Source organism: Manihot esculenta, chromosome 2, assembly GCF_001659605.2.
Source record: "Manihot esculenta cultivar AM560-2 chromosome 2, M.esculenta_v8, whole genome shotgun sequence".
Taxonomy (NCBI): Eukaryota; Viridiplantae; Streptophyta; class Magnoliopsida; order Malpighiales; family Euphorbiaceae; genus Manihot; species Manihot esculenta.
The window spans coordinates 8,004,755-8,032,510 of record NC_035162.2 but is presented as its reverse complement, the minus strand read 5'-3'; the positions used below and the strand labels follow the sequence as shown (position 1 = coordinate 8,032,510).

Sequence of the window (27,756 nt, the reverse complement as noted above, 5' to 3'; positions counted from 1 at the left end):
AAATAAGTCTAATTTAATTTTTTTTATCTGATTAAATTTTATATTTTTATTTATGGGTTAAATAAATTATTAAATAATATAATATTTTTTTTAATAATAAAATAATTTTTAATATAATAAAATTTTATATTTGTAATTTTAAAAATATCTATTATTTATTTATTTTATATGATAAAATATTAATTTTTTATATTTTAAATTAAAAATTAAAATTTTATTATTTAAAAAATAATATTATATTAACTTATAATTTATTTTATATTTAGTAAAAATATATGAGACTAATTGAACTTATTTTTATTTTTTGGCAACTAATAATGATAATAATAATAACAATAACTACTGAGCTTTCTCTGCCCTTTTTCAGAACCCTACCCCTTCATGCTGAAAGCTATACAGCAGTTACTGGCAGCCCCCTCCCTCCTGTCTTGAATCCTAACGGCCGGCCACTGCAACAAATCGAAAGCTAAAATAGGGATCTGGCAAAATCCAATTCCCTTGTCAACACTATTGAGATTCCTCAGTGACCTTTTCGCGCTTTCTACATTCGCTTCAAGTACAGTATGTCTTCATTTGCTGCTTCGCACCTCCGTCTGGTATCTTCAGCTTCAAGTCGTCTTCATCACCAACATGGTTTCCCTCCTCACCGACCAGCGAAATTCTTCTTCTCATCCTCTTCTACTTCTATGCCAGGTTACATGCTATTAGTATTATTTTCCATTTAAATTGTAGTTTTATTGTTTGAATTGTCAGTGTTCAACTTCAATTTGGAATTAAGGATTTGGGACTGGCGTTGCCCTTGAGAGGAAGAAGAAGCTTTCTTCGTTTGTGGAAGCGGCGGCGGTTAGGCATTTCGTCGGATCGCTCACCCGAGCTGAGGGACTTCGTTTCGCTGTGGTCAGTCATTCCGAACTGCAGAAGTACCCAGAATTCAATTTAATTGAAATTAGTATTTTGAAATGGATTTTGACAGTTTATCCTTGCATTATTATTTTGTGTTTTACATTTCTGTCTCATAGTTTGGGGAATTAGACGTATCAAGTAGGTCATTTTACACAAAGTCTCTAATTGTCTACAATTAAGATTTCTAGGCAACACAGAGAAGCACACAAAAGGACTAACCACAGAGAACTATTGTGAATAATATTCTACGGGTATCTGGTATCTATGTACAAAGGGACGGAGCCATCCCCTGAAATTTTTGAAATTTTTTAAGGGTATATGGGTAATTTTTCTTAAAACATGAAAATTTATCATTAGATCCCTACATGTTTAAAAAACTTACCAACTCATCATTGTTTCAAAATTATTTAATTAAATCATCATTATATTTTATAATTTCAAATTCTTTAATCCATTTATCAAAGAAATTTTTACTATTTAGTCCCTCATCTTCTATATTATTTTTCAATCCAAAAAATTTGCTTTTCATTTTCAAGATTTCAAGTTTAACTCTCCACTTAAATTTGTTCTTAGGTTATTCACTCATTATTTAATTTATTTTTATATACCATTTTTATTATTAAGTGATAGTTTTTTATTTATTTATCTCACTTAGTTACTAATCTATTTATATGATTGAAATTATACTAAAATGATTTTTAATGGATTATAATATTTTAAAAAAAAAATTAAATTCCAATAGTAAATCATCTATTAAAATATTATATTATTTTAATAATTTTTTTATTATAAATTTGCATGTTACAACCATAGTGAAAATAAAATTTTCTACCGTAAATATCATTAAAAGTCGACTCTACGTTGATAAATCATAAATAATTTATCGATAACTTATACTGAAAGATATATTTGCAAATGCTTATAATGATATCATTAAAAATATATTTTAATGAATGAAAAATAGATGAGAATGACTATGATTTAATTATAATAGTTTATTCATTTTTTATAAAAATTTATTTTCTGAATATATATTTATTTTATACTTTCTTTATTCTATATATTTTGTCCATTTTGATTTTTCACACATATTAAAAAAGACAATTTATTTTATTAACTTTTCAATTATACTATCTTAAAAATATTAAATTTTATTAAATATTAAGAAATACTTTGAATACTTATTTAGAAAAATAATAATTAATGATAGGTTAATTTGGAAATAACATAAAATTGAATAGGATTATAATAGTTAATTATATGTTACTATAATGAAAGGAAAAAAAGCGAACAATAATTTTGAGACAATAATAAAAAAATCAACAAAATAATAAAACAGGAGATATTTAAATTGGGCCCTTGAACTGAATTTCTGCATCCGTAACCTGTCACTGTATGTACAGAAAATTGTGAAACTTAGAAGGATACCACTTTTATGCGTGAGGAACCAAGGTTGTTGTAACACCATAAATGTTAAATAGAGAGTTTTTTACACTGGATTATCAATTATTACGCAAAAAGAAATTAATTTTTGCAAAATCAAACTTTTGAGTAATTCATATTTCTAACGAGATTCTCATTTCAGGCCCACTGCCAACAGGAACTGATTTAATTATTTTATAATGAAAAAATGTTTCCAGATGGAAAAATTAATCCAATTGTAGTAGACTAAGTAGAGTTCCTTAATTTTGGGGTTTGCTGATGTATTGATACTGTTATGTTGCTCATATGATGTTTTTAGCTGATGTATTGATACTGTTATGTTCTCATATGATGTTTTTACTTTTTAGGCTATTTATTTATTTATATCTTCTGCTGTCGTAACTACCACGATTTGCTTGTCATGACTGAAATTCAATGGGAATGACGTGAAAGGTTGTAGCACGGTTTAATGAGATTGTGACAAAGCCGCTTTTGGAAGGAGCTCTGGAAACTTTCAAGAGATATTCAGTTAAAGAAGAGGATATTGATGTATGCAACTGTTTTGAAATCCTTTCTTTCTTATAGGTTCTTTCATTGGAAAATCTGAAATATTCACAGTTATTTTCTTGATCGTCTCATAATAGGTAGTGTGGGTTCCTGGCAGTTTTGAAATAGGCATTGTTGCTGAAAAGCTTGGAAAATCAGGAAATTATCATGCAATTCTGTGTATTGGAGCTGTGGTATGATTTCTCCTTGTATTCATATTGATTTCAGCATTTGTTAGATCTAGATATGGCAATGAGGTTACCTCCTTGTCAAGTTTAAGCATGCTGGTTGTTCCTAATTTATGTGACTTTTGTGGTTAGTAGATAAGGGGTGATACTACCCACTATGATGCGGTTGCTAATTCAGCAGCATCGGGAGTACTTTCAGCTGGTATAAATTCAGGTTGGTAGTATTGGCCTGTGCTAATTGTATTATTATTTTTACTAATTTCATTTCTTTTTCCTTTACATGACATGTTAGCATTAACATACAATACAACCATTCCATGTCTCTCTACACACAAAATTTCAGCCATGTTTTGGCTTATGATTGTCAATTTGATTGTTAATCAATTTTACTCATACATTTAAGTGTAATTAATAACATTTATATTTCTTACAAGCATATTCTTGTTTATAAGAACTTTAAAGTTCAGAGTATGATGAAGAATGCCACATAAGAATGTGCAATTATTTGGTCAAAGCACTCCTTGGGCTGTATCGCTATGCATCTTCCAACAGGACTAGAATTTCTGAGCATTGTTAAAGATAGCTTCATAGTTACCAAGTATCTCTTAATTAATCTCTCTGAACTCTAAATCTAAGAGGGTAAATTTCTGCAATAAAGGTATTTAGTGTTTGTATTAGAAACTTTAAATATGAGAGTGAGACAGTCTTACAATTACAATACCTCAGACGTACAGGAACAATATCTCAAATGTAAACCGACAAGACCTAAGGATCCCCAACTCAGCACGCCCCCATCATTTCAAAATTGTCAAAATACCTCATGGTTCTGAATTGATTTAAACTCGGTAAACAAACAAACATAAAAATTAAATGTACTGGTAAGTCTTGCTCTTGGGGCACACAAATACCCCTAAACTAAAATTAAACAATATTTCTGAACGTACTTGTCCTCCAAGTTTGTGATTCTATGATATTCATGTAGATAGTGCACACTAACAAATGATCTTGAAAAATTAATTGTCACATCTCTTTGTCAGTAGGTCATTGATCATTTTATTCACAAATTTTACCCTGATGAAAAATTTTAATGTATTTATGATGTTGCAGGAGTTCCATGTGTATTTGGCGTTCTAACATGTGATGACATGGAGCAGGTAAGTTATTGTCAAAGCAATTATATATTGATGAATTATCTTCACACGTGATTGAGAATGTTGTATGCCATAACAACTGTAGGCTTTAAATCGAGCTGGTGGCAAATCTGGGAATAAGGGTTCTGAGGGTGCTCTAACAGCTGTAAGTTCATGTGAAATATTGTGTAATGATTTTAGCTAAGTAATTTGTTTATTTAATTCTGATTTCTCTATATTTTGTGAATTATTGGTTCTTTTAACTTTGCTTTCTATAAATTGTCTTGAGGGATGAGGTTGAGGTGGGGAAGGGGGGGGGGGGGGGGGGGGGAAGAGAATTCTCTCCAGTCTTTTGTCAATCAATGTGTTCTTGTGCATGCATTGGGGTGAAATTTGGCAAGCTGTGATACAAAGAAACTTTACCTTGTCATTAATTAAGGCCATTGTCCCTTCAATTCATGCTTCAATGCGCACGCTCAAGGCACATGTAGTAGGTTCCAGTTAGTCACATGTTTAGGAATTGGTTTGCTTGCTAATGTGATTAGTTCATGTGCATGTCTAATGCTAACAAACATGAATGCATGCAAATGAATATTGCAGTTCGCTTTGTTCTTGTGGACCCAGTTTGGTATTCATCGATATCATAACTGGACCGAAACACTGTCTTGAACATCCACTCTATGATATGTATCTATTCACGTTGTAAATTGCTATTAACAGAACTACCTAAGCTGTCACGAATTTGAAAGTAAAAAATAAAAAATAAAATTCCATTATCAACCTTTTCCATTGGATGATTTGCTTTTTGATTGGTTCTTTTGCTTATCTTGCAGATTGAGATGGCATCCCTGTTTCAGCACCATTTGAACTAGCAATAATTTAGCAAAAGAGTCTTGCAGCTTTTTATTTTTATTTTTCTTCCCTGAGACTAATTCATGCAAACATCTTTGAACTGTGGAAATAATGTTGGGTTGAGAGTTGGATGCAACATCGGAAAGGTAGCCTCAACATTCCAAATAATGTTTTGCTAGCAGTTGGTTTGCTTTTGCTAAATTGTACCGGCACTGCCCAGAGGCTGGAGAAACATGTTTCATGTTTTTGAACCATGGAACATGTGTAATTCACAAGTGCTCAACTGTAGCTCTATGCAACTACCTTTTCACGTCAAATAAAATTATGTTACCGTTAATCATTTAATTACATTTAAGTTCCAAGTGTATAGAAGAAGGGGACAAAATGGGTAGATTGCCCCATTTGAATTCCATTCCCCAGCATGCAGTGTTAGACGCCGACATTGTTTGTGCAATGGTAAGTAGGTACTCAAAGAAAATATGAAATGCCGGACTAAGTTCCTGTCGAACAATGCAAAAGGATAATTAAAAATAGCCAGGGCACTCTGGATGATTTCTAGATGATTCCCTTTATTACTGGGGAAGAATTCGGCTAATAGGCTTGAGATTTTATGATACAAATCAAATTTTGGATCTGCTTGCTTTATAATAACGCTCTTTTCGAGTAGTTCTGTTTAATTAATTTCACTAGTTGCCCATTGTCAAAGTCGTTTTCAGCTGAAAGATGATTTTTGCGATGCCCAGATCCAGATATCGATTGGCTTGATACAAATATAAATTAGGTATATTTGCAGTTTGATTTTAATAGAACAATTCGATATGCTTGTTCAAAATCAATTACAATCCGAAGAATCATCCACCCTGAATCACGTCGGAAGCAAGATGAGTGGATTATCTTGGAAAGATGCGTGGTGAGTTATCTTGGAAGCAAGACGATTGTACACTTTTTATAGATATAAATCAAATTTTTTATATATATAATTCGACCTAAATTTAAATTTCGAATTTGATACTTTCTTGGAAATCATCCACTGTGAACAAGCTGAAGCCCATCGGTTTACACATCCTTACAGGTAGGCTTGGCCTTCCATTCGAATAGTGAACTAGACTGAATAAAAGGCTGGTTATATGTCCTTTTAATTAGAATCAGAATGATTAGGTTTTTATTTGATTTTAAATTTTAAAAATAAATAATCTAATAAATTTATACCACTTAAAATATAGACAAATTAATTATTAAATAATTTAATTTAAAATTATTTCTTAGAAATAATATTATTATTTTTTTTTTTTTTAAAATAGGGGTTTGAGGTAGTCAAACCTTAGACCTTTTAAGGCTACAGGATGCACTTTCCACCAGGCTAAGCCTTGGAGTGCATTATTTTCATTTAAATATAATATTATTTTCATTTAAATATAATATTATTTTATTTTCATAATATGTAAATGTGTTCATTTTGTATTATTTATTTAATAATATTTAATATTTATATTTATTTTTTTACTTTTTATTTAATTTTATTTAAATTTTTTCTATTCAAAACCAAATTCATAATTTAAAATTTGTTTAGAATTAGACCAAAATTGAAACAAAACCGTCCAGAAAACGAAATAATTTTCAAACTATTACAAATCAAGGATATTTCAATTCGATCCCCAAATCAAATCAAACCGTAAATTTTAAACCGAAACTGGCCCTCGGCCAGCCCACCTACGAACAACTCAAGCGGCACCGTTTCTTTACCCCAATCCACTGTGCAATACGCATGTACCATCGACTCCCCTTATATAACCAGTCGCCTGCAATCAGAGTAAACTGGGGAAAATAAGTCTTAATCGACATACCAACATGAGGACTAGAAATGGAGACGCAACCAAATCGGTGACTCCTAAACGGACGCCGCCCGAGAGGAAATGTGCCGCCAAAACAGCACCTGATCCTGCGGCTGAATCAGCCACCCCAAAAACCGCCGAGACAAAGCGTGGTGCTGCAGCTAGAGCTAAGCAGGCAAAGAACAACGAATCCACACCCTCGCCGATCATCAGCTCGGATTCAAAGCCTGAACAATCTATAGGTATGATTGAATTGTGTGGGTTTAGGGCGTTACTAGGTTTAGATAAAATTCTGGTATTTTGCGCAGTGGTTTGAATTTCGTAATCCAATTTAAGCGTGCTTTGGGTTGGAAAAGAACCCTAATTTTATTGCTTGAGGTATATTATACTGCTTGTTGATCAATTCACATCCTTTTTATTGAGATTACCTAATATATTCTTTCGTGTAGTAGATGAAGAAACAAAAGCATCTAATGATGCAACTTTAGTGACCCCTGAAGCAAAAGTTGCCCCACGCAAGAAAAGAGTTGTGAGGAAGGTAGTGAAGGTTGTTAGGAAAACGTCTGGGAAGACCAAAGCTTCTACAGCAAAAGTTGTTTCTTGCCAAACATCAAAGACAAACGAATCTGTTAGGGATCAAGATGAAAAAAGTGCAAAGGAGGAAATATTGGACGCAAAGGATTCTGATGCAACGAAGAATCATGAATGTGCTACTGAAAATATTGGGGAATCCCCAAAGAAGGAAGAAAGTATTGATGAAGTGGGAGAACCTGTTGAGAACGTTGCAGAATCAATAGCAAAGGGAAAAGCTATAATGGAACTGGAAGAGTCTGTTACTGAAGCTGCAGAGGAGAATCAATCAATAGCACAAATGGTTGGAGAACCTGAAAATAAGGAGCAAACTGCAGTGGTTGTGGACTTTCCTTCTAATGGAATTGATGAGGTCCCTAAAAATGAGGAACCCAGTGGTACAGGTAAAGAAGAGGAAGTGAAGGAGGTTACAACACAAAAAATTAATGATAAGGAAGAAAATAAAATTGAGGCTATTGACACAGAAGAAAATATCAAAGGTGAGTTGCATGTAGAAGATACTCAGCCTGTTCAGGATGAGTATGGTGGCGATGAGGGATATGAGGAGTATGGTGATCGAGTAGACTTTGAAGATCATGGTGAGGATGACTTTGTAGAAGATGATCCTGAGGAGCCTGTTGAAGAAGCTGAAGCACTAGAAGAGGAACGCAAAGAATTAACAGCTGTTGCTAAGGAACGCAAGCTTAAGAAAGAGTATGAAATATTTGTTGGTGGCCTGGACAGAGAAGCTACGGAAGATGATGTGAGAAAGGTTTTCGAGAAGATTGGTGAGGTAGTTGAGGTTCGATTGCATGGGAATCTTTCGATGAATAAGAGCAAGGGATATGCGTTTGTGAAATTTGCAAACAAGGAGCATGCAAAACGTGCTTTGTCTGAAATGAAAAACCCTGTGGTATCTGTCTACTTCATAAATTTGTTTAGAAGTAATTTTAGGTTTTGGTCTAACTTCTTATGTCTGTAGATTTGTGGAAAGCGATGTGGGACGGCACCAAGCGAGGACAATGATACTTTGTTTTTGGGCAACATATGCAACACGTGGACAAAGGAAGCTGTAAGTATCTCATAGATGTGGTGCATGGTTATCTCCTGCATTTGTTCACTGATGCCGACAAAATATTGATTTGCAGATTAAACAAAAGTTAAAGGATTATGGTGTTGAAGGTGTTGAGAACATCACTCTTGTCCCAGATGTTCAACATGAAGGGAGGAGCCGTGGTTTTGCATTTCTTGAATTCTCTTGCCATGCAGATGCAATGCATGCATACAAGAGGCTTCAGAAGCCGGATGTTATATTTGGTCATCCTGAGAGAACTGCTAAAGTAGCATTTGCTGAACCTATACGTGAGCCAGATCCAGAAATTATGGCTCATGTGAAGACGGTATTTCTTGATGGGCTTCCTTTTTACTGGGATGAAGATCGTGTTAGAGAGCACTTGCAAGGATATGGGGAGATAGTGCGAATTGTCCTGGCTCGGAATATGTCAACTGCCAAGAGGAAGGATTTTGGATTTGTTGATTTCTCCTCGCATGAAGCTGCTGTTGCATGTATTGAGAGAATAAACAACAAAGAATTGGGTGATGGGAACTCAAAGGTACACTTGGTGGTTTGCTTTCAGCTATTCTGGTGTCAAATGCTTTTCAGGAGTTTCCTTTTTCACTTTCACCTGTGTTCTTTTCTTTTTCTTTGTCGCACAAATTATTTTACCCAGGAAATCTGTTATATGTATATATATATATATATATATTGTTGCATTTTCTTTGAAATTCTGGATATCTTAGAAAACATAGAAGTTCAGGGGTAGTAGACTGTCTCATTTTTTGCTCTTGGTAATTTCTTTCTTTCTTTCTTCTGGTACACTTAATAAAGCATGCTTGGCAACTGTGTGGATTACTTTTCAGTGTCAACTGAGTGCATCCTTCATATTTTTATTAAAAAGACCTCTAATGTCAAAGCACAATTTGTTATAAATTAAAGTAATTTGATTCCAATATAGATTTCTGTTGGTGTATGATAAATATTTCAATTATTGTCAAGTGGATGCTGTGTAAACTGAGGGCATGTTCTTGTCATGTACTGTCAGACGAAGGTAAAAGCAAGGCTGTCAAATCCTATGCCTAAAACTCAGGCCGTTAAGGGAGGAATGTGTGGGGGTTTTCTGATTGATCGTGCTGGCAATGGAACCTCTTCAAGATTTGGTATTCTTTATTTTTGAGGATTATGATCATTATTATCATTTGCAAGTTACTTCCACTTAATTTATTATCCATTCTTCAACAGGAAGGAATTTTGGGCTCGGTGTACACCACTTCAACTGGGCAAATTTCCAGCGTGATAGGGATTTCTATCAACGAGGACCTGGTTATTCTACTAGGATGGCTTCCAATGAATATGATTTTAATAACCGGCATTCTGTGTTTCGTGGGAGACAATTCTTTGGACGAGGTTTTCTCAATCTCTCTCTCTCCTTGCATATAATTATGCTACACAGTACTCACACATTCACACAGAGGAACTTTAGGTTGTATTAGCAATCTAACATATGCTATCTTACAAAATTAGGAGGCAGAAGAGGTCCTCTTCGAGGTGGTTACCACCCTGCTGGAAGAGGTGTTGCTGCTGCTGGCCCATCAAGATATAATTTCAATAGATCTTGGTTTGATGCCTCTGAGAGAGCACATGGGGACCAGGCTTCCTCTAGGAGGCAACCATTTTCTCCAGAACAAGCCTTTGATAGACCTTATGTTGGAAGGCACTTTGATGATCCTTATTTCTATGATGACAGTGCACATGGGATGAAGCGGCCTTTTTTCATGACTGTAAGCTATTTTTAATTTATCTTCATTACCTTTTCTTTTGGTAGCTTAAATTTAAGAAGTGAGTAGGGTGTCTCCATCCTGTTCTCTACTTCCAATGTTGTTTCTATAGATTGTGTTCTTGCGTACCTCTCTTAATATTTCTGGGAGTTGTGAAATTTGTTTCTTGCTGTTAGGACCGTGATGATTATGCACAACCTAGTAGGCTCCGTCCTCGATTAGATTACAATGATCCAGCTGTTTCATTTCAGGGAACACATTATCATGGTAGGGATACCTCATGCTCAGTCTTGCTTTCTTTTGGCAGGGTTTTTATACTTGGTGTATTTTTTGTAATATTTATATTCTCTTTGATTTATCTTTTAGACACTTATGAGGGACGCAATGATCCGTACTCACATGGTTATTATGGTCCTGAAGTAAGTTATCAATCTCTTGCTTTTCTCATTCAGTTCCAACTATTGGCAGTTTTATCAAATTTTGTATTTGTTCATATTGCAGTATGGTGCATATCCACCTTATTACAGGAATGGTCGTCCATATGGAGGTGGTTACTACTATTAGGTGCTTTAAGATTTGGTAATGCTAATTTCCTTGCACCTTTTGGGCTTGTTTGGTAGCCTTTCTGTTTGTTGTTTTTGTTGTTCAATTGCCAAAAAAGAAAACTTAAGTTTGGGATAGAGATTGAAAATTTTTTTCTAGAAAAACACCCTTTTAGATGCGATTGAAATATCAGTTTTAAACAATTGATATGCTATTTTGAGTTCTTATGACCGATATATGTTAAATTTAAATTAAATAAAAATTTAATGGTTTCTAATTAATATTTTTGAGGCAATATTCTTTTTCAATGACACATCAAATATGAATGCCAAATGAAGCCTTGTATGAATAAAATAAAATTTGATTTCCAGTGTTCTAAAACAGAAAATGGGTTTCTTCAAAACTGGAAAAACTCAAATCATCAACTTGATTTCCATAAAGGAAAAAAGAAAAAAAAATCAAAATTGGACAAAGAAAACCGGAAACAGAATACAGAAGTAATACCAAACAGCCCTTAATGTTTTCTATTCCGCAAGTAAACTCTTAAAGACTGATGTTCTAATGATTTTAACTTTAATTGTTCCTAGGTTGACGTGAAAGCTGGATCGCTTCGATGGTCACAGGAAAATGGCTTGCTGTTGAAAAAAAAAACAGTTGAAGTCACATTTTTCTTTATCTTCTCGATGTTTTCTTTGTTCTTCTTCTTGAATTTCTGAGTCATTGCTCTCTCTCTCTCTCTCTCTCTCTCTCCCTCTCAAAATTTTATGGTGCAGTTTCTTGAGTTTTTAAATGTCTAGTTTAGGTTGTCTTAAGAGGACATAGATCAAGTGAAATAGTCTTTTGAATGTTGGAGGTTGGAATAGGCATTTGGCTTTTAGGTTTGAACTGCTTGAGGACTTTCAGAATGACTTTTGCTAAATTGCAGTGATCAGTTTCTATTTGTCTTTATGATGTACATAATGGATAATGTATTTTTGTGATCCTGAATCTTGAAGCTGAAATAAAACAGATTGGTGACTTTGTTTTATTGAAGGGAAAACCTTAAAGCCAAGGGGTTTCACAGTGAGAGGGGCAGAAGTTAAAATATGTAATGCACTGATGGAGGTGTTGAGGAGACTACATTGAAGTTTTTTTTGAGAAGATAAGGTGTAGAGCTTGTATGGCTAGCATGTAGGCACTGTAAATGCTGAGATATACCATCTTATCTGAGTTTCTTATGAATTAGTATGGAATTGTGTTCAACATATATCAATGGTTACTTGAGTTACGAGAGGGTCATTTGATGTTGATGTCATTTCTGTGGATATCTGATTAAAGTATTGCTTGCAATTTTTTGTTGTGCCCAGCATATTTTTGGTTCTTGGTTAACATTTGCACCTGTTATTAAAACTTTTAAAGGTGCATTGGCCCCTAGTAAATTAAGATTTTAAACACATTTTAAAGTTCCAGTAAGTGAGGAGCACAATTGATATGGTCCATTATGTCATTTGGTGTTTGAGCAAATCCTGTTTTATATATTTTGGAGATGCTTATGATACATTCTGAACAGAATCATTTGATTAGGGGACTGGAATTTATTGTGAGATAGAAGTGACATTTTTGGGGAATAGTTTTTAGTGGTAAATTGTCTTATTCTGATTGATATATAGGGAAATGACCTTGGTGTGCCAGCAAGGTAACTCAATCTGATTATTCTGATGGTAAAATGCTTATGCCTACTAAACATGTACGGTTGAAGTGCTTGTCAAAGCTTTCAAGCATTTTGGTGGTGGTATGGACCTGTAATTTTGCTTATTGGTGTTTGATAGGTCGGAAGGGTTTTAAAATTTAATAATTAACATGAAGTTAGTAATTTTTAATCAGTAAAACTTTGGCCTTTGTGATGTTGAGGAAAAATTGGTAGTTGTTTTCCTGGTTAGCTAACTGTCAAAATCAACCTCTTCGTGTAATCTTTTTGATCTCTCCTTCCACCATTTTGCTGGTGGCATGCACCTTGCTTTGCTTATCTTTGTGATACTGCAGAAGGAATCCTTTTTAATTCAGGAGAGGCAAGAAGTTAATGATTCTAATTAGGCAAACTTTGGCCTGTGTTATGTAGAGGGAAATTTGCCGAGTCATTTCCTGGTTGGGTAACCAGAATATCAACCTCTTTGGTTGATCTTCTTGATCTCTTTGTTTTATGATTCAATGTTCTCTTGTCCGCTCTACAACCTGATTAGGAGTTATAGTCAGCTAGGTATCAGTGTATCTCAATGTTTCATTCACAGCCAATGAATCTTGGGTTCAAACAAAGATTGAGCTCTTCATTTTTTTTTCTTGGCATTATGAATTTATTATACTCTGAATGTCATTACTGGGTGATAGTGAATGTTAATTACTATAAAAATGAGTAGCATTGACTTGCCTCTCTTCTGTTTCATTAGAAATAGAGGGCACGGTTGTGATAATTGAAAATGAGAAAAAGGCTGGGCATGCTGTGAAGAGTTTACTACTTTTTAGTTATTTGTTCTGCTTCGAGTTCTCTCCTCAAATGATCTGTTGTTGGTGGTGGCCAGTTTTTGTTTGAAAAATTAATCTTGCACAAGGGTCTCAAAGATCCAAAACTGAAAAATCAAACTGCAGAAGTGTTTAGATCCGAATCGTTGGCTTTCATTCTGAATCTTTTTATTTTTCAGTTTCTCAATTTTATTCAATCCTGTAAGAAACAGGGATTATGTTTGTGGTTGTGTGCATGTGCATGTCTTGCTAGTTTTGGTGCTAGTATACTTGTTATCTTGCCTTCTTTTGTGAACCTTAGATTGTGGGTTGAGGGCGTGCTGTTTGGTACTAATAGATTGTTTGGAGCCCTGTTGTATGATCGTGTGAACTTGTGTACGTGGATCAACACATATTAATCTCACTACAGAACTAGCGCTGGCGTTAGTAGAGATTGGTTGGCTCTTTCTTTTCTGCACGTTTTGTTGTAGGTTCCAGACAGTGCTTGAGATTAATAGATTGGTTGGACCCTTATGCTTGGCTTGGAGCACAGGTTAAGCTCTTCATTTCTTGGGCATATGATACCTTTGACCTCTATTTCATAGAGAAAGAAGCGTGGTTTATGCAATGAATAGTATCAACATGTTTGTCTTCTTTTTCTCAAGAAATTGAGAAAAATAGTTCTGATTCCTGAGCAAACATAGTATGGAATTTTAAAGAAAGGATTAACAGAATTTGAATTTGGTAATGTAATCAATTTTTTTGTTTTGTTTTAGCAATTAGCATTACGAAATCTTATTGTTATATGACTTCTATCGATCATGTTTGTGTTGGTGGTGCATGTGTTCTTATGCTCGTTATACTTTATGAAGATTGGTTAGTTTTCCTTTTTGAATCTTAGGTTGTGGGTTCACGGCAGACTGCCTTGTTACTTTTATCTAATTCAGAACTATGAAGATCAGTCTGAAAGCTAGCCCTTGCCCGCCTCTCTCTCTCGCCCACCACCTCTGCCCTTCTACTCTGTTTGCCCTTGCTCGATATAGACCTGATTCACTCTCTTTCTTAAAAAAATCCAGCTCAATTCTTTCACTGGTCTTTTAATTTGCGTCACTTAACCTACCTTTTAATTGCTTAAACTTTGTTTTTCCGCTCGATCCCACTCTTTACTCCTTTTAATCCATCCTGCACTCTGGCTAACCTCTTTAGCTTGTCGAGTTCACTTGCTTACGTTCCCGGTTTCGGTGTGTTACTTTGATTTCATAAAACGGGAATGTTTTTAAATATTTTCCCGCTGGGTTCACTACCCTCCAATGATGTCCCTCTGCCGCTTATCGTTGTTCCGCACTGCCATAATATGATGTTGCCACTTTTGCCATAGCACCGTAAACTCCACTTTTTGATGATGCCACCTTTACCCCAGCATTGCCCCACCACCACCATCTCTGTTACTACTGTGGGTTGTGACTGATTATCACCATTGGATATAATCATTAGAACTATTCATAAGCATCGTTACTGTCGCAATTTTTTTTTTCTTCACAGTTTCTTAGGGTTCAAAATCAATCCCAAAGGGTTTTTATATTTAACTCAAATTCACAAGTATAAACGTTCTCTTATGTCCTAGTTAAGAAAGATTGCCGTGATCCCAACCGGTTTTTTTGACTTGGTTACTCAAGTTTTAGGTTGCATAGATAATTCTTGAAGAAGTATTTTTATGTTAGTTCTTGACCAGCTGTATAGATAATGCCTTCAAACTTGCTTAGGAGTGGGTTAGAGTTTGTGTGATCTTTCTAGGATATTGAGTAGGGGCGGCTAGTCCATGTGAAAATGAAGTGTATATAATTGATATTACACGGTAGGCAGTTTGAGTGGGAGAGTTTGGATTTTAGTTTTTGTTGGTATTTTCTAATTTGTTGGAATTCTCTTGTAGAGGCAAGAGGGATTGGAGTTGTGGAGAGAGAGAGAGAGAAATAAGGGAGATGAGAGAAATAGATGATACAGAGGAGAAATGAAATTGTATATGAGAATAGTGGCAAAATAGTCAGATGTATTTTCTCTCCTTGTTTAATCCTTTGGACATAAATGGAAGAATTAAAATATTGAAATCATAAGTGGAGGTTTTCAATCCTTCGTAAAATGGAAAACATTTGTCCAAATTCGGCTTAATGAGTTTAAGAATATAATATTAATTTATGGTACAGCTTCTGAAATTTAATAAAATTCGTAACTTATAAAATTGTTGATTAAAAAAATCAATTTAAATGTAAAATATTAAACTCTTACAAGTTTTATAAGAATTAAAATATTATAAATTACTATAGGTAGACTTTTTTGGATCGATTCAGGTATTGAATTGGTAGGCATCCAATTTTTTCTATAATTTGTGGGTTTGAATTGATTTTAAAATTTATAAAGAGGACTGTTTTGATTTCACCTGACCGCCGGATCTCTTCACCTCGGTCTGGGGCTAGACCCATGGTACCAGCCTATTATCCGGAGGCCTTCAAGTCTCCTATATGAACCAGGTCCGGTCCGCTCAGCTTTAAGACCGGGCTCCAGTTACCTTCCTCAACTAGGTCGACCCAGTCTACACGGCCCGTCAAACAGATCCTACCTAGGTTCAACTTTAATCCAATCTTCGGGTCCAGCTCAGAATCAGGAAAGGGATTGACCCATCCACCTTGTGAGTCCATCCACGTGCGCGCCCGGGGGGAATCAGAGGCCATTACGCATGGGGTAGGAATCTGATATCCTCGTACAATTATATCAGTATGGCAGAGACAGGTGGCCCAATGGAAGTCAGGCAGTTACACGTCACTGACAGATAATGGAAACAGATAAAAGAAAGAAACATTCTCTTCTGGAGGGGGCTTAAGTTTTTTCTAAGTTCACAAAACCTCTGTAAAATTCTATTTTCTGGATCTCAGATCATCAATTGGCGCCGTCTGTGGGAAACGAAAGAGATCTTTTCATCACCGGAGTTCCACTCTAAACACACCCACTGAGATCCACGATGGCTAACCACAATGAAAACGACACCATTAACACTCCCAACGACTTGAACTCTGTCCAAGAGGGGCAGCAGTTCTCTTTCTCCAGTCCTACAACTCCAAACAACCAACCACTCATCCCTTTCAACCCCTCGTCGAACTCGGCAGGAAACATGTCTGGAGCTGTCTTATCCAACCAGGACCTCCAGGCCATGGCCCTCCAGTTACAAAACACCGCCCACTGGCTGGGGTAGATGCTGCAACGGAGGGGCCTTAGCACCCTTGTGAATGCGTTGCCAGTAGTAGAAGAACCCCAGACTAATGAACCTCAACCTACCTTCAATCACCCTCAAGTCGTCAGCCGAGAAACCGGAGAAAGGGAGCGGAGAACCGGGGGAGAGGAAGAACCGAAGGCCTGAGTTCATGGAAAGAGGGTGAGGGAAATGATTGAGAACGATGAGGCCGACAGTTATTCCGCCGGAACAACCAAGTGGACGAGAAGCGAGGCAGAGGAAGAGGAGTACCGCCAGGATAAAAAATCCAGGCAGGAGGAGGAGAATATAAACCAAAAGCTGCAAAAGATGAGAGAGCAACTCTTGGCCGAGTTGGGAACGAAAGATCAGAATCAAACTCTCCTGCCCACCTCTTCACTCTTTTCAAAGTGGGTGCAGTAGGAGATCGTCCCCAAAAAATTTATGATGCCACCTATGGCCGCATATGACGGAGCTGGGAACCCCCGAGAGCACATCTTGAACTACAAGACTTTCATGGAGCTGCAGACTTTGTCAGATGCCTTGATGTGCAAGGTATTCCCGACGACGCTCTCGGGGCCAGCGCGGGCGTGGTTTAACAGCCTGGAGACTGGAAGTATCAGAAGCTTTGGAGATTTGGCCACTCGCTTCATCAGCCGGTTCATCGCCGGAGTGCCGGCAGGCAGGAAGACGAGCTATCTGGAGACAGTCAGACAGAGAAGGGATGAATCACTCAGGGAATACGTGGCCCGCTTCAATACGGAGGCCTTGCAGATCCCTGAGCTAGATGAGGGCAGAGCAGTCGAAGCCATGCAAAAAGGGACGACCTCACCTGAGTTCTTCGGCTCGTTGAGCAGGAAGCCTCCCACCCAGGGATGAATCGCTCAGGGAATACGTGGCCCGCTTCAATACGGAGGCCTTGCAGATCCCTGAGCTAGATGAGGGCAGAGCAGTGGAAGCCATGCAGAAAGGGACGACCTCACTTGAGTTCTTCGGCTTGTTGAGCAGGAAGCCTCCCACCTCACTAGCAGAGCTGATGAAGAGGGCGGAGAAATATATAAGGCAAGATGACGCCTTAGTGACGAGTAGGTTCGCTAAAGAGTCAACAGACAGGAAAGCCTCAAAAGAAAGGAGGTTAGAAAGGCATGAGAAGAAGCAGAACAAAAGGCCTGAGACCTACAGACAGCCCTGGGATCGGAGACCTCAGTGAGGTAGGTGGCTGGGCTCTCAAAAGGCCCCCGGCACCACAAAACCGGCTGAGATGACGAAGCGACAGTAAGGCCAATGAGCCTGAATCTTGCGCAAGACCTCAGTGAGGTAGGTGGCCGGGCTCCCAAAAGGCCCCCGGCACCACAAAACCGGCTGAGATGACGAAGTGACAGTAAGGCCAATGAGCCTGAATCTTGTGCAAGACCTCAGTGAGGTAGGTGGCCGGGCTCCCAAAAGGCCCCCGGCACCACAAAACCGGCTGAGATGACGAAGCAACAGTAAGGCCAATGAGCCTGAATCTTGCGCAAGACCTCAGTGAGGTAGGTGGCTGGGCTCCCAAAAGGCCCCTGGCACCCAATGAGCCTGAATCTTGCGCAAGACCTCGGTGGCCGGACTCCCAAAAGGCCTCTGGCACCACAAAACCGGCTGAGATGACAAAGCAACAGTAAGGCCAAAGAGCCCGAACCCTGCGCAAGACCTCAGTGAGGTAGGTGACCGGGCTCCCAAAATGCCTACGGCACCCCAGAACTAAGCTGAAAAGACAAAAGCAACATAGCGCCAAAGGTGCAGACCTGAAACACGCAAATATAAGTCCAGAAAAACAAAGCAAAAAAAGAGCCGAGCTCAGAAAGGCCAAAAAGAAATCTAAAGCGCGAACAAACAAAGCCCTAGCTTTGATCCCTATTTAAACTGAGCTAAGAGCAACAAGTCAGCCCGGCACATTACTTAAAAGGTACATGATCCTCTTTATTCTGGTTATATGAAGGTTATACACCCAAGCTCATATTAAGGGAATAATGATAGAAAGATGAGGCTATCCTCATGAGAATCATTAAAACTCGTAAGTTGAGAGCTCAATTAACTGTTAAAAACCGAGCTCATGATGAAGGCCCGACATGATTAAATTCTGTGAGAGATTAAGTGAATACATAGCTTAAGGGTCTTCATCCTTAAGATAAATCCAGCTTGGAAAAAGCCTGTGGATAAGAATACCTTTGCAAGATTGAAGAAATTCATAAGTCAAGGGGCAAGTTTCTCACTGAATTGTCAGCCCTGATTAGCTCAAGGGCATTAGAGGGATCACTGGGCGTAAAGCTTAAGTGCTTATTCTTAATGCATTGGCTTAGTAGATTTGGACAGATTATCTGATGAAGCTAGAGAAATAAATAACGAGTAAAATAACTCAAAGTACCAACACAGTTAGAAAATTAAATTTCATTAAAGGAAAAAGAAGATTTACAGTCTAATCATCTAAGATTACTGGAGGAAAAACAGTCCTTAAAGTACTTATACTCCTAGGCAGTGGCGGAGCCAGGAGCTTCCCTTTGGTAGGGCACCGGCTGCGCCGCTGCGGCACCTTCATCCCCCTTCAAAGCATTTTCCGGTCGCCGGTACGGCACGTGCCCCCCTTGCCGTACCTTCCCTCCGCCCCTGCTCCTAGGTACATCATCACCTACACTATCTTTATCTACATTTGCACTATTTACATTATCATCTGGGAGAGATCTGGCACCTTCTGGCTCAGACCCCCCAGTACCCACAAAAGGCACGATCTCCTGCCCTTGAGGCCCAGCATCGTCGTTTCCCAGCTCGGGTTCTGCTTCAGAAGGCTCAGTTGCAGTGCGAGAAGCTCTTTTGGGTAGAGGTCTGTCATCCTCCCCGTAAAGCACCTCCTCGCCATCAGAGTCTTCCTCTACAGCTCGAAGTTCAGCCAACGGGGTAGAGGGAGCGTATCTGGCTGTCCTTAGGCCCCGGTTGTACCCAGAGACGAATATGCGGAAGCCCTTATTCCATATGGCAGTTTTCATTTCATCAGAGCATTGGAACTCCGCAAGTCGCTTTTCACAGGCCTCAGCTATCTTGGCTTTAAATTCAGAGGAACTTTTATAATCCTGAAGGCGAGCTTCACAAGCCTGCTCGATCTCTTTTTTCAGCTTGGGAGACTCTTTATACTCCATCAGACGCCTCTCACACTCCAGCTAGACCCTGTCTTCAGCGAGTCTGGCATCCTCGAGCAAGGCTGAACATCTATGCTCCAAAGTCTTGACCTCATGACAGAGTTTTTGATTGAGAAGTTTAGACTCCTCTGCCGCTGATGCCAGATCTCTAATGCGATCAGAACTCTTATTCAACTCCTGCTCGAGAACCTCCACTCGAGCTAGCGCCCCCTCCTTCTGGACCTCCACCTTGTTAAGACGAGCCTGGGCTCCTTCGAAATCAGCCTTCAAGGCCTCGTACTGACGTTGGGCCTCGTAGTTTATAGCCTCGTCCCTTTCACGAAGGGCATCTACCGTGGAGGACAGCTGCTTCAGGACTTCTTCACAGCGGACTTCAGCAGCAGCTGCCCTCTCGTCAGATTCTTTAAAAACCCTCCGGGCGTGAGACAATTCTGCCTCTAGGGACCTCGAATGCTCTTGAGCTGCCGCAAGGTTGCTCCTGGCATCACTGGTCGCAGACAGGTTCTCCTCCAGATGCGCCTCCTCGATCCGACGATCAACAGATTCTCGGAGAGAGAGGTCGCGAGCGTCCACCTCCATGAAGAGGCCCATCACCTAGTACAAAAAGAGAAAGCTGTCAGAACAAAGAAACAAAGAAAATTGGAATACGAGCAGAAATCGGAACGAACAACTTACCATCAGGAGCATCTCTCTGATCCTATCTCCGAGCTCCCCTCGAGGTAGAGACTGGAAGGCTACCTGCTCTCGTGTGAAGCCAGCCAAATGGCCGGTCAAAGCAAGCAGACGAGAGTCCGAAGCCTCCGTGATTCCCCCGAACATCCGCTCCCGCAAGATCTCCGCTACAACGCTAGCCGGAGTTTGATGAGTGATGTCCTCCGCGTTCAAAATGTCGTTGTCAGGAGCAGACAACAGGGGTATCACAGGAACATCCTTCTTTTCAAGAGGGGGAAGAGCTGGAGATAATCCCTTGGAAGCTTCCTTTTTCTTTCCAATAGGAGGGAGAGCTGGAGCTGATCCCTTGGAAGCCCTGGATTTCTTCCGAACAAGAGCTGGGGCGGACATCTCGGGGGAGGCAGGACGCTTGTCCCCAGCCTTCTCTGTGACACCCCCATCATTAACAGGGCCGGATCCAACATCTCCGGTAGGGGTCTCCTGGACATCTTCGTCTACAAGAATAACCTCCCTACTTTTCCCTAGAGCTTCCTCTTCAGTAATGGGCCTCGAGCCCCACCTTGGGGACCTCCTCCTCAGCAACAGCGGGGACTTCAAGCCCCACATCAGAAGCGTCCACAGGAGGAAGGGCAGGATCCGTCCTCGCCAGCCCGACGTCCTCAGCCACTTCGAAAATAGTTCTTGGAGTCTCTTCCAGCCTCTCAGTAGAGGAGCGTCGAGGCCGGGGGGCTTGAGAGGACTGGTGAGCCGAGCTCGATCTGCTGCGACTAGAGGGCCGAGACGACTTACTACGTCGGGAGCTTGGCCTAGGAGCTTGTGAGGAGACCGGAGGAGGAGGAGGTCGGGTAACCGATCTGGAAGAAATAACCTCGGCCACCCTTTGAGTAGCCTCCCTTACGGACTGCCCAGCCAGGAAGCCATCCAGAGCAGCGTCCATGCTCTCTCGGGACAGTATGAGATTCTTGGGAGGCTTGATCTGATCCATCTTCACCTCGGAAGCTGCAAAATTAAAAATCAGAACAAGTCAGTACAGTTCTCAGCAAAGATCACGTAAGCAAAAGCTAAAGCAAGTAAATAAGATAGGATACCCGCGTCCTTAATATCCCGAAGATTGGACGCAAACAAGCATTTTTCGACGTCATACTTCTTCTTCACAGAAGTCAGTCGAAGATATCCAACCTGATCGGTGAGGCTCAGCTGGGGCAGGTCGTTGCAACCCAGAGAGACATCCTCCCAGGGGAGATTGAGCTCTCAAGCCAATCCCGTCTCTTTCTTCAACTCTACTACCAAAAACCCCTCTACCCAGCCTTTGATGGAGTCCTTATAGCCCGTAAAAATAGATAACCCTCCGCGAGGGGCAAAGTAGTAAAATTTTTGGCTCGCTTTGACCAGCCTAAAGAAGCTGACGAATAGGTGAACCGTGGGTGTGAACCCCCAGCTCAGACACACAGATTCAAAGCAAGACATGAAAAGAACGGAGTTAGGGGTTAGCATTCGAGGGGTGATCTCAAAGTACCGGAAGACCTCGTTAAAAAACGGAGAAAAGGGAAAGGACAAGTCATACTCCCTCTGCTTGATAAAGAAGACTAGACTTACGTCTCTTTGAGGGTCGATTAGGCCAGGAGGAGAAGTATCAGGGAGGACGATCCTTTCATTTTGGTAAGGAGCCCGGATGTGAAAAAGAGGGGTATCCAGGTATTCCCTGGAGATGAAACTCCTAATGTTGGATGGGGTGATGCTAGACTCTAGGTTGACAACATCGGGGAGGCTAGAATTATCCATGGTAAAAGGAGAGGCGTACCTGAAAAACGATTAGGGCGGATGAGCAAAGGAAAGCAAAGAGAGCAGTAGAGCAGAGAAGAGCGAACGTTCTGAGGAAACTGACAGGAAATGAAATTTGAAACAATGAAGAGCCGAAAAGATGTTTTGAGCAATTTTGTCTTGGGGCGGCGCGGTCATTATTACTCTCGATATTTACCCCCTCATCAGTCGGACAATAACTGATGAGAAGGTAAAGGGGCAATTGATGACCGCTGGATCTCTTCACCCCGGTCTGGGGTCAGGCCCATGGTACCAGCCCATTATCTGGAGGCCTTCAAGTCTCCCACATGAACCACATGAACCAGGTCCGGTCCGCTCAGCTTTAAGACCGGGCTCCAGTTACCTTCCTCAACCAGGCCGACCCAGTCTACACGGCCCGTCAAACAGATCCTACCTGGGCTCAAATCTAATCCAATCTTCGGGTCCAGCTCAAAATCAGGAAAGGGACCGACCCATCCGCCTTGTGGGTCCATCTACGTGCGCGTCCGGGGAAATCAGAGGCCGTTACGCATGGGGCAGGAATCTGATATCCTCGTACGATTATATCAGTATGGCAGAGACAGATGGCCCCAGTGGAAGCCAGGCAGCCCAGTGGAAGCCAGGCAGTTATACGTCACTGACAGATAATGGAAACAGATAAAAGGACAAAACATTCTCTTCTGGAGGGGCGCCTAAGTTTTTTCTAAGTTTACAAAACCTCTGTAAAATCTTATTTTCTGGATTTCAGATCTTCAATATTAAATGGGAATAAGCTGAAGATTATTGTTAATGCAATTACTATTGCATGTTAGGGAAAAAAAATAAGAGAGTGGGAATAAGCTGAAATTGACAACTTGATTTGATAATTTAATCGTTTGAAAAAAAGTGATGAACAAAATTAAAAAAGAAAATATTATGCCAATTGAATTACTTAAAAATTAGAATTAAACTGCTTAAAATTAGAATTGAAACCGTAAAGTGCAGTAAATTTGATTTACAAAGATTGAAACTATTTTTGAATCGGAAGGTTATGACTTCTGAAAATCAAATATAAAACAAACCACTGTAACAAATAAACTACAATCAATAAAAAGATGAGCACAATAAAATAAGATCTATTTTCAGAGGGGTTGAACGACTCTTAAATCTTCTATAATCTTCTATGTGACAGAGCACAAAAGTTTCAAACTAGTAATTTTATTGGAGAGAAATGTTACATTACCCTGCTTCAATAAAATAATCATTTTAGAGATTATAAACTATTTAAAAACAAAATAAATATAAACACAAACACTTTAACCATCAACAATAACCAAAATGCCTCAAAACCAATTATCATTAAATTTTTAATAAATTTCATTAGAATATTATATCATTGGGAGAGTAAAGTAATTGTTATTTCAAATAAAAAAGTAATTATTAAAAAATAATAATTTCCCTTTCGGGAAAAAAAATCCCTAATATTAGTTCCAATAGATTTATCTAATATTTACTCGCACCTACGACGTCGCTTCACGCACTTTTCGGGCTTATAAAACCCAATCCCGCTTATCTCCCCTACTGTCGGCACATTCGAAATACGAATAAGGAAGGCTTTCTCTCTCCATATTAGGGGTAACTGTAAGCCCTAGAAATTTTGATTTTTTGCCCCTGTGGTAGAATGTTTGCCCAATTCTTCTCCAATTGTTTATAATTTGATTTGACCTCGCTCTCTTTGTGTAGATTTCAGGTGAAAATGGCACGTACCAAACAAACAGCTCGCAAATCCACTGGCGGGAAGGCTCCCCGGAAACAACTCGCTACTAAGGCATCTCTCTCTTTCTCTCTGTTGCTATCTTTTATGTGTTTTGAGTCTATGTTTTGGTATTAGGGTTTGCGTTCGGTTTCCTTCCTGAAGTTCCTTAACCTTTTCTTTTTCCTACTTATTCTGAAAAAAAAAGCAAATTTTTACGAAGCAAATTTTTAGGGTTCATCAAACCTTTTAATGATATTTTGCTTGTGCGATTAAGAGTAATCTAATTGATGGAGATATTGAACTGTCTGTTGTGTCTTATAAATTAATTTTGTAAGAGTATATGCGGATAATTTTTTTTGTGGCATATTCTGAATTATCTTAATAAACACCTGTACCCCTTTCTGTCTTTCTATGTGAGTTCCCCTTTTCGCATTAATGGGGAACAAAGTAAAGAAAAGAAAGCCCCTCAACTTTCACTCGTGATCAAACATGTGATTTTCTTTATCCTAGCGCCCCCCCCCCCCCCCCCCCAAACACACACAAAAAATATATATTAGAAGCTCCTTTATTCTTACATGAATTGTAGCGCCATCCACATTCGCTTACAGGCATATAGGTCACTCTCAAAAATGGAACGACAATGGTATCACCTACAAAAGCAAAATTAAGAAACCTAAAATACAAAAACTGCCCAAATCAATGCCACCATATTTTCCTACATTTCTGTTGACTACTCCTAGTCAAAATTTTGATAATTTTCTTGCATTTCTCATCTATTCCACTACTTGCAAGACAGTTTTTCCATTCCTGTTTATGTAGTTCCGAAACTTTTGTGCACAAACTCATTATATTTTTCCATTCCTGTGTATGTAGTTCCGTAACTTTTGTGCACAAACTCATTATATTTTTCCATTCCTGTGTATGTAGTTCCGTAACTTTTGTGCATAAACTCATTATTTGGAAGCACATCTAAGCAAATAGCAGTTCTGCTCTGGAGCACTACTAATTAACAATGATTTATTCCATTACTGGGGTTGGAGACACTGATCATGTTGTGGAGCAAGCTCCAGCAATTAATGTTATCTATTATAAGAGAGAGTATTTATATTTATCTTTGTTTGCATTTAGCTTTATAAGGGTAATTATGATTTTTATGGTGCTATCCCTCATTTGAAATCAGTAACCTTTAGTTTTATCCTTGTATTGGAACTGAAGGCTGCAAGAAAGTCTGCACCCACCACTGGTGGAGTCAAAAAGCCTCATCGTTATCGCCCTGGTACAGTGGCTCTTCGGTAAGGGTTCATTTTCAAGATGTACTTTCTATGCTCTGCCTCTGATATTCTTTTGAATTTTATATATTTTGAAATTAATGTGTATTCTAGTGAAACAGCATAAATAATATTATTGTGTATTGAATTTCTTTGATAGTGAGATTCGTAAGTACCAGAAAAGCACTGAACTCTTGATCCGCAAGTTGCCTTTCCAACGTCTTGTTCGTGAAATTGCACAAGACTTCAAGGTAATATTTATAGGAAAACCACCTTTTTTTTATCATTTGATTGTTTGTCTATGTAATTTGAGCATTAATTTTATTATGGATTTTGTTCAGACGGATTTAAGGTTTCAGAGCCATGCAGTTCTTGCACTTCAGGAGGCTGCAGAGGCCTATCTTGTTGGTTTGTTTGAGGACACGAATCTCTGTGCCATCCATGCCAAGAGGGTCACTATCATGCCTAAGGACATCCAACTTGCTAGGCGAATCCGTGGTGAAAGGGCCTAAATTTTATTTGTCGTTGGTTCGTTTAGGTCACTGTTCCTATGCTACATTGTTTCTACTTTCTACTTGTTCCATTCTAATATGGATTGCTCTGAACTTGTAGTCTACTTACTGAATGTTGGTAATTTGTATAATTCACTTCTTTGAGATTACGAATTGTGGTCGTTCCATTTTCTCCATTGTTTTGATCTTTGCTTGCCTACTATTTCATGCCCGTCTCATAGACCTCTAGCTGTGTGGTATAGGGCCTCTCTTTTCTTGTTTTACTTTTTCTGCATTTTGCGAGAATTCTTGACTGTGGCAGTTTGCTTCCGTTGGGTATATGTGGATTTCAAACGAATTATTCAAATTTGGATTTTCATATTGAAATGTACGTTGCATATGGACTAGCTATTACTCGGCAATGCCGAACGAATGCTGTCACCCGATATGGTTGCTTGAACCAGTCGTGTCAAATAAGAATTGGGTTCGTTTATCATGCGATGTTTCTTAAATAGTTTTCTAAACTTGCTAGAAGTCAACTTAGTTGTGCTATATTAAATAATAAATAAAAGCTCGAACTAAGTTACTTTTCTTTGAGAAGAAAAGTTCATTGGATGAGCTACGTATATTATTGGGTGCTTTAACTCTCCATAACCCATTTAGCTTCAGATTTTAACGTTCAAGCTTTCGAGATGTCTTAAACCTTTTTCTTTTTGAGATGAAAATTTTAAGCTTTTAATAATGATGAGACATTCTTTCAAAGTTTAAAAATAAAGGACGGGGAAGTATTAATCGAGTTACCTTGAAACCTTGGGATTCTTCCTTAGGGGGATTGCGCAGATGGGTTTGTAGGGCAATGTAGCAACAGGGCGGAGTTTTTGGGAGTCAAAAAAATGTTGAAGACTGACCCATATCCTTGGTTGTTCTGGATCAAACATCAGCCTGCTGTTGTCTGATTTTAGCATATTGAAGTTGTGGTATAGTATTAATCGTTTTAACTTATTTTTGAAAAGATAAAATAAAGGAACCTTTAATGCAGCACAATCTCTCAAACATATTTCTATTCTTTTGGGATTACAGAATGCAGGGCCTTTAAGCCGAAAAGTTGGTTATATTTTTCATTTGGGTTTCATATCTTGTTTACATATTTGCCCTTTTCCTTTCGTGTCATTGGCATTTTTAACTTATTATACCTATGCAATATTTGGTCCAACCCCTATAACAATATTTGGTCCAACCCCTATAAGAGTATAGCATGCCAAGTTCACTCTATTGAAGAGTTTTACCATGCTGACAGGATTTCATCCAGTCTTGGTCTCATAAGGGGAACTGACTCCAACTCCTTAGTAAATAAATAAAAAGTGATTATACCAAATTGTTTCGATTTTTAACTTCCTACTGCTTTATTTAATTTTTTTTTTTGAAACTCTAATATTGAAAAATTACAATTTTAATTCTTGAAAAACAACATTTAGGCTAGGAGATACCACAATCAATTTGAAGGAGTTCTTTGAATATGTATAATGCTCTCTCTATCTGGAAAAATAGAAATAGGGCTGTTTCTGAAGTTGTCAGCCTTGATCCGGTTAAAAGCTCGCGGATCATAACTCTTGTATTTCGAAGAATATGCTAGTGTCTCAGAGAATTCATGAAGGCAATCATAGCAGCAGTAATCAGCGGCAACGTCCTCTGCATGGGTATATCAAGTTTAATTGTGATGTTTCTTGGAAGTAATCTATGCCTTAAGCAGCTATTGCAGTCGTTGCTAGAAAGGCTGGTGCTTGTTTGATTGATGGGTTGCCAAAGAAAATTTACTCTTCATCTCAGGCCATCCCACTTCAACATTAACTTTCACATTTGTGATGCTTATCACAACCTTAAAAAAAGAAAGGGGCATTTCGCCATTTCCATGAGAAGAAGCAGTTAGTAATTCCAGGTGAGAGTAAATGGGTTCAATTTTGTTTGAAAAACCCAAACAAGAAAAAGAAACTGAATAAATTTAAATCATTTATTAATTAAATCAAATAACTATATGAAATATGTCAAAATTATTTACTTAATTTAATTTCATAAAAAAAGTAATAAC

The 27,756-nt window shown here is 38.5% G+C and overlaps 3 protein-coding genes across 6 annotated transcripts; all 3 read left to right on the top strand.

The window, feature by feature from the left end:
- Positions 1–306: 306 nt before the first annotated feature.
- LOC110602824 (6,7-dimethyl-8-ribityllumazine synthase, chloroplastic) lies at positions 307–5,378 on the top strand. The gene is made up of 8 exons (XM_021740397.2): positions 307–693; positions 779–897; positions 2,779–2,874; positions 2,970–3,065; positions 3,195–3,273; positions 4,167–4,213; positions 4,296–4,355; positions 5,023–5,378. Exons 1-8 carry the CDS (start codon positions 564–566, stop codon positions 5,059–5,061), a joined length of 666 nt encoding a protein of 221 aa, XP_021596089.1. The 5' UTR covers positions 307–563; the 3' UTR covers positions 5,062–5,378.
- A 1,434-nt stretch (positions 5,379–6,812) lies between these two features.
- Positions 6,813–13,133, top strand: LOC110609562 (nucleolin). Of its 3 annotated transcripts, XM_021749219.2 has the most exons (11): positions 6,814–7,115; positions 7,323–8,356; positions 8,426–8,515; positions 8,592–9,056; positions 9,546–9,660; positions 9,743–9,907; positions 10,025–10,281; positions 10,455–10,545; positions 10,645–10,697; positions 10,780–10,857; positions 11,409–13,133. In XM_021749219.2, exons 1-10 carry the CDS (start codon positions 6,890–6,892, stop codon positions 10,840–10,842), a joined length of 2,559 nt encoding a protein of 852 aa, XP_021604911.1. In that variant the 5' UTR covers positions 6,814–6,889; the 3' UTR covers positions 10,843–10,857; positions 11,409–13,133. The 3 variants fall into 3 exon arrangements, with proteins under 3 accessions (XP_021604909.1, XP_021604911.1, XP_021604910.1); XM_021749217.2 differs by having other exon boundaries at positions 6,813–7,115; positions 10,645–10,857; XM_021749218.2 differs by having other exon boundaries at positions 6,840–7,115; positions 7,326–8,356; positions 10,645–10,857.
- A 10,501-nt stretch (positions 13,134–23,634) lies between these two features.
- Positions 23,635–25,867, top strand: LOC110609097 (histone H3.3). 2 transcript variants are annotated; one of them, XM_021748438.2, is made up of 5 exons: positions 23,635–23,790; positions 23,899–23,983; positions 25,127–25,203; positions 25,340–25,430; positions 25,521–25,867. In XM_021748438.2, exons 2-5 carry the CDS (start codon positions 23,912–23,914, stop codon positions 25,689–25,691), a joined length of 411 nt encoding a protein of 136 aa, XP_021604130.1. In that variant the 5' UTR covers positions 23,635–23,790; positions 23,899–23,911; the 3' UTR covers positions 25,692–25,867. The 2 variants fall into 2 exon arrangements, with proteins under 2 accessions (XP_021604130.1, XP_021604131.1); XM_021748439.2 differs by having other exon boundaries at positions 23,650–23,796.
- The last annotated feature ends 1,889 nt before the right edge of the window (positions 25,868–27,756 follow it).